General features: G+C 35.1%; 1 protein-coding gene across 1 annotated transcript in view; it reads right to left on the bottom strand.

Moving 5' to 3' along the window:
• The window catches only part of LOC142350043 (uncharacterized), a 34,282-nt gene extending 23,126 nt beyond the window's left edge, over positions 1-11,156 (bottom strand). The window contains exons 1-3 of the mRNA XM_075401954.1: positions 11,032-11,156; positions 10,751-10,954; positions 9,808-10,101 (exon numbers count right to left, since the gene is read on the bottom strand). Coding sequence (XP_075258069.1) covers positions 9,808-10,101; positions 10,751-10,954; positions 11,032-11,085 — 552 coding nt within the window. The 5' untranslated portion in view covers positions 11,086-11,156. The remainder of the gene's footprint in view (positions 1-9,807; positions 10,102-10,750; positions 10,955-11,031) is intronic.
• Between the last annotated feature and the right edge of the window lie 1,073 nt (positions 11,157-12,229).

Here is a 12,229-nt window from a genome sequence, read left to right as displayed (position 1 = left end):
GAAGATGCATTCTGTTTTTGCTGAGATTAAGCTGCTAATTGAACAAATAAGTAAAAAATAGTGGATAGCTAGCTGAATAATCCCATGTTTATTCTGAAAACAAATGAGTTTAAACGTCAAAACGACAAAATGCTTTCGACTAAAAAGTTTATCAAAATTGACTGGCAATTTTTCTTGAAGCCAATTGGACCTGCCAATAGTGAGCCTTGATATGAATTGTTCTGTTCTGTAAAGAACAAAAAGCAATAATTTTTTAGAAAAACCAGCCACACTAAGAACATGCAAGGGTTCTCCGCACACTAAGAACATGCAAGGGTTCTCAGTTTAATTGATATACATAATTTGACAAAAAACTTCATAGATCGAAAAATGATGCTGTTCGTATAATTATCGAGATACATTAGCTAAAAACCGGCAAAATTACCAACTCAGAAAACTTTCAAAAAGAACGGAGAGTTAAATTAGCCTTCTCTTGAGCAAGTTGCGTCAGCAAATTTTAGTTGTTCACTTCCGGCAAATTTAAGCAAAGTTGACTAAAGAAGCTTAATTTAGCCAGGAGTTGGATAAAAATTTGATCGACACTTTTACCTTTAGAGAACAAACCAACAAAACTTTTTGCCATATATATTTTAATGTATTTTAGCAAAATGCCAAAATTATAGGCGAAAATTTTGGAAAATGTGACTAAAAACAAGGGAAATCGATTAATTTTTCACAAACCTCGTTAACTCTCTGAAAAAAGCGAAAACCAAAAATCTTTTTAATTCTGTCTTTCACGCTGGACGGGCTTTCTAATGATACCACTCACAGCTCTCTACGATGAATATATCATTCGGCCAAGATTGACTGAACAAAAAAACCCATTTGAGTATATAGTTCCTCGCCCCACTTAAGTGGGTCGGAACAAAAATAATCAGCGAAAATAGGGCTAAATTTTAGTAGAGTGGGATGTTCTAACAATTTGGTAAAAATTTAAAATTAAGTGAAAATGGCACAAAAATTGTTTGCCTCGGGTTTAAACTTTTTTCCTTGGAAGACTTGCCACGGAAATTTAGTTGAACTGAAGAAACTTTTCATCAGAAAAAACCATTTATTTGACAGTATTTCACCTCAGAGGAAGCCAGGCGTAAAATTACAAACAACGAACAGGAAACTGAAAGCATCATGGTAGCTTAAAAAGTTACCAGATCACTTTCAAGTAATTACGTGAAATTTTTCACATCAAGCCTGAGAAATAAGATACGACCTTGACGTTCACATTTATTTTATGAAACCATCAAAAGAGCAGATCTAAGTTTGCCACAAGGAGAGAGAGAACACATAATATTTTATTTTTAAAATAATATCCCGGACTAAGGAAGGAAATTATAATAACAATTAAAGCTCACTTCAAAAGGCAAAAAACCGGAAATTTTTGAAAACATGATTTTCAAGCCGGAGAAAACCATATGCCATGATTAAATTTTAAATTCCTTTTCAGATATCTCTGCATGTAGGATTTGTTAAGCTACAATTTCCACACGGCAGCAGCCTAAAAGAACTAATCAGACTGAAATAATCCCGCAATTGCAGTGCGGTGCTCACATTTCTCAGAGGCACAATTCTGAAACTATCCGAAAAATTAACTTTTTATTGGAGTTATTGCAAAAGGAAGTTTAACTTCAGGGTCAACTATATTTCACGTTCGATACAAGGAAAGCTATTTTAATGGCCTACTTTAGTCTAGTATCTGTTCAGAGTGCGGACCATAATTCGAAGAAAAATGTTCAAAAAGAAGCCGATTTAATGTTTCACTCAGTTGATTTCACAAAATAAAAAATTTATGTAGCCTTTTTTATTATCTTTTTGCTCTAGCAAACTTTTTTTAAGTAAGCATGTTCAGACTAAGTCCTTAGCAAAATTTGGAGAGATCTTGTAAATGTGTGCAGAAACTATCATTTTTCAATAAAGTTAAAAATTTCAATAAATTTTCAATTTCTCATTCAATGCAAAACTTGGCACTTAACATTCTGCGTAACCTTTATCCTAATTAATTAGGGAAATTTCAATGAGATTATTATCGAATTATGCATATTTGATTCAATTTATCAGCACACAGATACTAACAGACCAAAATAGACCTTTTCAAACACATTCACCAAAGATAAGACTCGATTCAAACAGCGGTTATTATTCAAATGAACGTCATTTTGTACTAAACATTTAAGCCAAGCATTCACCTTTTGCAACCACAACAGATAGCCGTCAAAACGATTGTTTTTATTGAGCGGTTTTAGAACTTGTATATCTATTCAATCAATTGCAAATTAGAGGAAATAAAAATAGTTGGGCTTTCGAAAGACATCATGAGGAGCGAGTTTTAGACAAACTACACTTCGATACGACAGCATCTTGCCGTATCACCTGAGAAAAGTCCAATATTATAAGGTAGTGTATATCATTGTATACGGAAACAACACATGCTGCTAAATGGCAAAATATAACTTGAAAACAAATAGGTAAACAAAGAGGATTTCCCCCTAGTGCGCAAACTGCATATTTGTGTTAGTGTACCATATGCACTCACTAACATACTTAGCATGAACGAATATTTTGTTCATTCTGTCCCAACTAATTTCCATTCTAATTTTCCTTTGTTTCACCAAAAGTATTTCACATGGCCGGCTTACTTTACATGAGAAGAGGAAAGAGACATGACGAAAAGGGGCGAGAGAAAAAAGAGAGAAAGGGAAAATAATGACAAGACAAAACACAAGAGAATGAAGTACTGCAAGTGCCACATAGTTTAGATATGCGCTGTCCTCTAAAAGATTCTTTTGATTGTTTTAATCTTTCACCAGTTTCCCCTTAGTGAAATGAAGCGCTTTTTTTTCCTATACTAGCGGTACAAAAACTCATACATAAATATGCGATTTATTGGCAAAAAGCTTGGTGTAATTGTAGTTTCATTATTTCATTACGATGCAGTAGCGCTGCGGCATCGATGCGCTTGAAGGGGTAGGGTACGGGGGGGGGGGGGGGGTTGTCAATTTGAGCTCGCGGTACTACTCGTACTACTATTTAACGACAACACACGCGAAAGAGGGCGCATGTTCTGGGTGGTTTTTTGCGGGGAGGGTGATTAGAGGTGGGTGGAAACGGGGTGTTAGGGTGCAGATAGGGCTGTGATAGACACTGGGGGGTGATAGTATCTGCAATTAAAGGGGGATTTAGGGGTTGACACGACAGGCAGAAAAGACGGACAAGCGGGGAAGGAAGGAAAAGGAGAACGAAAAGTGGGAACTTTCTAATGGGGAGTGAGTATGGGTGGGAAGGAGAGAGGAGGGTTGATGGCTGTAATTTGAGTTGAAGTGGCGGGTTGGCCATGTAGGAGGATTTAACACTTGGGTCACTCAAGGTAAGAAAAAGAAACGTGAATGTCAGCACTGGGCAACACCCACGTGTAATAGATGAGCAAAGGGAGCACTCTAATAGAGGGTAAAATAACAGGGATGAACAAACTTATGAATCAATTTATTAATACCACAAGACAGCAACTTTTAAAATTGTAAATTAGAATGCAACTTGAAAAAATCAAAGACAATGACTAAAAGAAAACGACCAAAGCTCTATTTGCTGAACGATTTCCACTTTTTTCCTATTCTCAGTCAAGATAAACATAAATAATTCAATGGTTAATCAAAGATGTGCTCTAATACAACCCTGTTGATTTTGCTGCAGTAGGGTAAAATGCTAGAAAAAGGCAAAAAAAACTGGACAGCAAAAAAAACATCAATTGAATTAATAAGCAATCAGACCCCAATTTTTCTGCAATTAAACAACTGAGCTTCAGTTCTAAGTTTATGAATTGGTCCTGCAGTAAGTCACAGAACTCTTAGTTTATGATTTCAAATTTCATACTTAATCACATTTTCTTGAAAACTGTATCATTGTATAAATTCAGCAAACTACTGAGCAAAAAACTCTAAAAATGTCCGTAGACGCCTGAAGGTAATCTTCCTCAAAGCCCAATTATTACAGCAAAATGATTAACCATAAAATTTTCATTTGAAAAGCGAATATTCTTTTCAAAGAGTAAACCAAGCTTTGAGCTTTTGCGAGTTGTTGTGTTGGAGTTAATGACTAAAATAGCTTAACCAGCTTCAAACCACGTTGGGTCTAAATAAATTAAACATAGACTGCAGATTGCACTGCCGGAAAACAGAAGCCGTTAACCCGACTGACCTACTTCGAGATTGAAACAGTAAGAAAAAATTGACGACAGCCCATTTTTTTCTAAGTGTTCCAATTTGGCCGGCAGTTTCATTAGATTCAATAACAATGATGAATTCAGTCTCCAAATTGGAGGACAATAAGTTTAATACTAATACCAATTAGCATTATACTCTAAGGAACTTTGATAACTTAATGCACTAAATCTAAGCGACTGGGCTTTATTGTTTTATCCCGTTTTTTTTATTTCGTTTTTAAACTTAAAGGTATTTGCGTACCATTACAGAAAGATTTCCTAATTTCGTTGAGTTGAAACAGTGAGTGATGTAGGTTATATTTCAACCAAAAAAGTTGCGACGTCTATAAAACGAAAAACGTGACCGAGAGTAAAACGAAATAAGCACCAGGTCCTTATTTTCACTGATTAAAGGAAAACTAGACCCAAGACTGACTAGAAATTGATTCACAAACGCTCTTGGAAAAGATAGATAAATAGACTAGACAACAGTAAAAACAGAAGTCAAATTGCGCAACGTCAACACAAAAATCACGCAATTTTTTTTTGCTCAAATAGTTTTGTCACTCTAATTTAAAATTATAGTGAAATTTTTTTTTTTACTCAGCAAAACCACTCGTTTTTTGTTCTACTTCCTGTTACGAAGCTACAAAAATCACTACTCCACTTTTATTTTGACTCCAACAATTCAATTTGTGGACAAAAAAGACAACGCCCTAATACAATTCAAATTCTTTGAATTAAAAAAAGGAGAGCACCTACATAATAGCCTTAAAGACCGACGGCGGCTAATAAAAAATGTCTGATAATACCTGGCAAAACCGGTATCCCACCTCGGAGGCAAGATCCCTCAGCCTACAGATCTAACTGCCTTCTGTCTATATTCAGAACTATATTCTAACATTTATTTAATAGCTTTCGTTCAAAAAAAGACCAAGTTATTCTCGTGCATTTTTTGATGACACAATCTGAGCATATGAAGTTGATTAACTAATTAACTATGGAAGCAAATTTAACTTTTTAAATATAAAAGATTTTTTCTATTACACAGCATCATTATACCACAAAACAACAAATTGAAACATAGCTGGCAGATTGCCGGAAAATAGCCGCGATAGACGCTTGGGGCCTTCCATGAATTGAAACAACTAAAGAGATTGGATAGACAGATCGACCACTAGTCCTTAAATAGACCACTAGACTTTTTGGGTCTCATTTTTATGAGACACATAAGATCTATAAGGAGAAAGCCCTAATAGGATCTTTTCCGTTTGCGCTCCCTCAGCATAGTGGGCGCATATTATTTGCACCCCTCAGATGCACGTGCAATATTTTTCACATAACGACTTACTATGTAATGGCACGTACTCTGTAACTGGGGGCGCATAAAGTACTGGGGGCACAAACGGAGAAGATCCCAAAATTAATATTTGAAATCAAAAACTCAAGACTCTAATAATCAAGAATTAGGGCAGATATGTTTGGCACTACTTAGATGCACACTATTGACCTTTAAGTAAGTAAATGTTCATAAAAATTAACGTTACGTAAGTGAGTTCAGAAGTCATTTTTTTGAGTGAGGTAAGTCATCGAAAAAGTCAATTCCAAGAACACGAAATAAAAATCTGTTAAGACGAAGTAAAAAACATAGCAGGACAAGTCCTGAAATACAATCCAAGGAAATGAATGAAAAACAGGCCTAATGTACCTGACCAGCAGACCAATTGAACAAATCCAGCCAAAAAGACGAAATCTCGAAAGTTGAGAAACTAAAAGAATCAAACTAAACAAAAAAGCAATTATTTCTAAAACTCTTGAAGCTTTTAACCAGAAGGCCATTTATGACACAACACTTATTCATTAACTCACGCAAAAGACTTGAAAGAGATTAATTTGACACTAAAGGTGGATAATCCCGAAAAAAAAGACATGCTTCAAAAAGAAATGTGAAAAATGCTTCAAATGAAAAGGAAAAATTTAAAGATATTTTTCGAAAATGTCTCGAAAAACGTTCAAATTCATTTTTTCTCTGTGGAGTTCTGTCTTTTAACTCATCTGCAACATTTAAAAAGTTTCGTTGGCCAATAAAGATAGTTAAACTCAGAAAATGACAAAAAAAAATTCAAAAAATTTTGAAAACAATAAAAAAAATTTAAATTGCAAGCTTTATTTAAAAACTTATTTATATTTGCAATCTAAAAAAACAGAAAATATTTCGTTGCCACTAGAAACTCTGCAATAACATACTAGCAAACCCCTGGCCACTGAGGAAAAAGACTAAAATTTCAGGAAGTCAAAGAAAAAATTACAATTTGAAAATCGCTAAAATTTGTTATAATAAAATCTTGAAACACATTCCCCATTACCACTAGAAACTATGCGGTAACCTATTATCAAAACCTAAAGTAAATAATTTGGCTGTTCAGGTTAGAGAAACCTAAAAACTGACAACAATTTTCAAAAATTTGGAAAAATTGGCTTATGCCATTGCCAATAAGAATTTTGCAGTAAACTATTAGCAAATCCTAGACAAGATTTCTTGCCCCTGGAGCTGGAAAACTTGAATAATGACAAATAATGTCAGAAAATAGGAAAAAACTTCAAGTTTTATCAAAAAATGGTAAAATTCTTGAAGTTGAAAACCATTCCATTACCACTAGAAACTATAAAATAACCTATTATTGTGACACCAAGAGCTGAAACAAAAATATTCAAAAAACTTGAAAATTTTTTTAAAAATTAGAATAAATTGCTGTGTTTATGTTTGGTGTAGCAATACATATAGCTCTTAAAATGGCCATAAAAAGTAATTACGTCTTGCAAAAGACCTTTACCAACTTTTACAAACCTCAATTTCAGACTGGTCCAACAAAAAAGCCGAAAAAATTGCAACATTTTGGGCTCAAAAACTTCTGAAAACGACCTGTTAACCTTGAATTACGGCCTTCCCAGTAGCTTCACCTCTCTAAGTACTTGAAGAACTACTAAACGCGGCTAAGGGCCTCTAATGAAACTTGATCCCGCTGAGCTTTACCTGTTTATCCCGTTTTGAAAGCTCAAAGTCATGAAAAAAGGTGTGAAAACATCTTACAAAAACTTAAAAGACAGAGCACCAATACAATCCAATTCTTGGATTGTAAAAAATTTAGGAGCGCTATAATAGCCGCCTGGAATTGAGGACGCGGCTATTGAAAAGATTTCCTAAAATCATTGAAAAAATTCATCACTTTCTTTTTCGTTATTTATTGTTCCTCATTCTTTCGATAGTTCACGAAAATCCAATTTTGGACCAATGAACAGGAAAATCTTTTTTAAACAATTTATAGCCATCAAGTTGCTGAAAAAACGGGAGCGACAGAATTTTGTGAACATCAGAACACAAGAACAAAAAATAAAAAGACAGATGACTTTAAATCCAGAGATCTAGATCGTCATCCAATAGTCGAAGGCAAAACAAATTGAAAGGCTTGAATTCCACCAAAAATTAATGTGATCAGCCGGTCCCGAACATCACAAATAAAGCTGAAAAAATACAAAGGCCAATGTTCGCCATTAATTAATAAAAACTAACACCAACACTCAAAACTCATGCCCATAAGAAATGAATAACTCTTGAAAACAATTTATTTGAAAATCAGCTATTGAACTATTGCTTTAGAAAGAAACTTGTAAAGCGTGGCGAAAACTTATGGCAATTTTAATTTCAAAACTAACCACAATTTTCAGAGAAATCAGTTGAGCATGTCACTTGAAATCAGTGCAAAAAACTCAAATTGTAATGACTGATTTTAAACCACCTACTGCCCTTCTGCGAAATTTGAAACACGGAATTTAAGTCATAACAAGGTTAGAAAGTTTTAACAACTTTGAAATGAATTAAGATCTTCATTCGGTCAACTTCCATTTTTCAGAAGGAGGTAAGTTTTGCCATCAATTCATTAGGCGTGGAGAATTAAAAAATTCCGAAAGACGAAATTGTATTAAAAACCTAGCGTTGAAGGACGCATTCGCACACAATTTTTGAATACATAATTTTTGCATTAAATGGCTAGCCCACTGGCAAATGACAACTACAAAAAGAAAAACAAACTAAAGCAATTAAGCGCCAGTGGTCTATTAGTTCATTTGACTATTGTGAAACAATTATAAACACACAATTTTCAATTTAGTATCTGTTGCAAACTGCTTCCAACTAGATTTCCAATTACGGATGCTAATATCAAACGTTTACAAAATTTAGGTCAAGCTGCAGTAAAGAACTGAAGAAAAACCCAGCAGCATTTAACCAGAATTAGAGCGCTGAGCTATAAATTGTATTAACTCTCAATCAGAGCCAGCTAGATCAAATTAAAATTGAGAAGTCGACCGACTGTGGAAAAGTTGCCCACAATTCAAACCAACCTGAAAATTAAATATACTCAGCAGATTGCCGGAAAACAGCCGCCGTTGATTCCCATAACCATCATTGGGATTGAATCAATTTTAAAGTGCGAATTTTTTTCATGTCATTTTGGAGCTGAACATACTCCTGTTTCATAGTGAGACCACACAGGGGCTAGTATCAATATCAATAAGCAATGAAAATATAAATAAGAACAAAGTTTGAGTAACGGGCACCTAAAAGTAGGCTTTATGGGTTTATCCTGTTCCTATTTCTGATTTCGTTTTTGTGATACTGATTCTGTTCATTTTGAAGTGCTTTGCTGAGCAACTGCTGTCTGAAAACACTTTTAGCAGAATGAGAGAAGAGTGAAACTAGCCTAGAGAAGTCAAAAAGATTTCAAGCAAAATTTTGAACAAGCTGTGAACTAAGGTAAAGCGAAAAATTTTTATCCGACAAAGTAAAAAATCAGCAGGACAAGTCCTGACGTACAATTCAAAGAATTTTTATTGACTAAACAGAAAACTAGACCTAGAACGGACTAGGAATGATTTGGAAAAACCATTTAGAAAAAAAATCCAATCCAAAAAATTGAAAAAACAGCGAAAATCAAAGTGAAATTGCCGCATGTGAACAAAAACCAGTAGCGAGAAAGCGAATTTTTGTTCAAACACCGTTTTCTCACTCTACTTTAAATCTAGAGCAAAAAATTTTCACGCCGCAAAACCACTCGCTTTTCGCTCCACTTCCTGTTTTGGCGTGACCAAAATCACTACTCCTATTTGACTTCAGAAATCATGAAAATGTGTGAACAGATCTTAAGAAAAAAGACAGCGCCCCAATACAATTCAAATTCTTTGAATTGTAAAAATAGGAGCGCAATAATAGCCGGATGAGAAGCTGAGGCGGCTATTAATAATACTACACAATTATCATCCTCATTGAGAACTTCTCGAACTCCGAGGTGGAATAACCTCACGCTTGAATAAGATCGAGAGGGTGATAGCAGTAGCATGGCATGGTAATTCTTATGAACAACTATCGTATTAACTACACATCAGGCGCTATTAATTTTAACAACATAAAACGGTGGTTATGGCAGTTCGTTAAAAAATCGCATTTAAACAGTTATACCTAAAAATTGCAAATTCGTTCGAGAGCGGTCCCTAACTTAATTCAAGACTTTTCCTAGACTTACAAGATTTTGGAGGTTTTGATTTGAAGCACCAATTCCAGTTGGCTGAAGAAACCCATTTGATGGCCTGGATAATTTGTTGTTTTCGATGAGTTTTTCGAACTCGCGATTAATTTCGTTGTATTTCATCTCCGTGTTAGGAGTAAGCTGAGATCCCATAGGGTGCGTTGCTCCTGGGAGAAGGTTGATACTGTTTGGAATCTCAGGACCTCCACCTCCGCCCCCACCTGGTCCTAAATCTCCGTCATCGTCATCTCCACTGTCAGCCCCGCCGCGGGAGTCTTTCTTGTTTAACATCTAAGAAAAGGATGACGAAATCAGTTAACAACATTTAAAAAATCATAAACTCACTTACGTCAAAACGAAAAAGCACTCGGACGACAGGCGGGGGCAATTTCATTCAGAGGGGGTTGTAGCCAAGATAAAATTTAATGAGTGCAAAAAATTCCGACTAGGGAGGGGTAATATCCTATCTTACATACGCGTTTGTTTTAGCATCACACTTAATTCTAATAAGAGTAATTCACATAAAAATCAATAAGTCAAGCGTGAAAGAGTCAGTCGAGACGGGAACTCAAAAGAATGTTCTAGAACAAAAGCGCAAAAACGTTCAAACAAAAAATTTGCATAAAAGAAGATACACGAGTTTACAATAATCGCTTCAAACTTCGTACGAGAGCAATTAATAAATTTTTTTTAATCAATCCTAAAACATTTACAAGCCTCATTTTCTGCGATTAATTTATACTTTTTAACGGTAATGAGCACACCTAATTTCAGCAATTACAAATTTCGGAAAAATTTAGTAAACCAAATTTAGTAACTTTAATTTCCAAATTTCCCATTTGCTAATAAGAATTGTCAGGAATTAATCCATCTAAACTTAACTCAATTAAATATCAGAAACACTGCTGTCCACGGCGAAATTAAAACAATTTGTACTAACATCTAGAATGTCTTGATTTGTTTTTGACTCATGGGGCTCCTCGCATGCTGTGTACTTTAGTAATATCGTATCCATATCACTACTGGCATATTGAAAGAGGCGGTTACTGGCATTGAAGATCACCAAAGCTATTTCACAGTCACATAAAATACTCAACTCGTATGCTTTCTTCATCAGCCCCCATTTCCTTTTTGTAAACGTGACCTAAAAAATTTTAAAATTATGGTATGGATAAAATGTATGCTTCTTGCTAAACTATGGGTTATTTGATTCTCACCAACCTGGCGATTCCGTTCATCAGAGATTCTGCTAATGGCGATCTTTTTCCGCCCCATAACATTAGTATCTGCAATTAGCACTTCACTGAGAACTGGTGACGCAAAAATATGACAACACTGAACTTTAATGAAAAACAACGCTTCAAAATATGAAAAATGCATCAAAAAAAGATATTTACTGTGATAAAAGCAAGGCTCGATAAGCATTGAACAGATCAAAATGGAGCAGAAATACATCAAGGGTGATTGAAGAAATTAAGATTCAATCGATAAAGGCTATCACCTATGATTGTAGTCGGAGTAGTAGTAGTGTGAAAACACTTTTCTATTCAATTCCAGAACCTAGACAAATTCTTACCAATTAGGCAGAGTAACATACTACTCAAAAGACGTATGTCCAGATCTCATCTTGATTGTTGTTTTCTACCTTTGTTAATTTGTTCGTCAAGCTATTTCTTGGAAGTGCAAACAATTCCTCATCCAGATCATTACCTTCTCTTACTCCGACCATTAAGTAGTGGATAAAACTACTTAATGGTCGGAGTAATTAGCCTAATTGTTGTGATAAACTTATTAAATAGTTTCAGCTTACTATGAAAATCCGGGTATCTTGGGTGTCCGTTCTCTCGAACGATTTTTAGAGACCGGTACTGATATGGTATTCTACATTGGTGCAAGTTGCCTGGACAATATTCGAAAGCATTCAACCTTCTCTTTGCGACAAGTTCTTAGCGATCGTAAATCTGCGTTTGCTGTTCGAGGACTTAGCATTAACCCAGCCACAACAAACAAGCTGAAAGATTTGAATTATTTAATTAGACGAGGATCAATTGGTTTTAAGCGAGACATTATTCTCTGGCACGACGTGATTAGCAATTCTGTCAGTAAGCATAAAAGCAACAACAACACGGCCTGCAGTACTTGGAGTCGCATCTGTTCAATATAGTGCACGAACACCGTGACAACTTACGGAAGCTCATTCAGCGAAAGAGATCGAAGAAGAATAAGAAGGGCAGCAGACAGAGAAGGCGACAAAAACTGAGTAAAGAGAAACTCGACGAGAGTGAATAACGTGAGTTTTATAAAAATTGTTTTCTTCTGAAGCGCCTAAGGTAAATACTTTGTTGTCTCGTAGGTGTCTGAGGAAAGTTTACAGTTTTTATTTTGTTTGTTTTTCACCGCGCCTAAAGTAGATACTTTG

Source organism: Convolutriloba macropyga, chromosome 11 (genome assembly GCF_964194025.1).
Source record: "Convolutriloba macropyga chromosome 11, txConMacr16.3, whole genome shotgun sequence".
NCBI classification, from domain to species: domain Eukaryota; kingdom Metazoa; phylum Xenacoelomorpha; order Acoela; family Convolutidae; genus Convolutriloba; species Convolutriloba macropyga.
The sequence above is the reverse complement of the archived record's forward strand: the minus strand, read 5'-3'. Positions and strand labels throughout refer to the sequence as shown.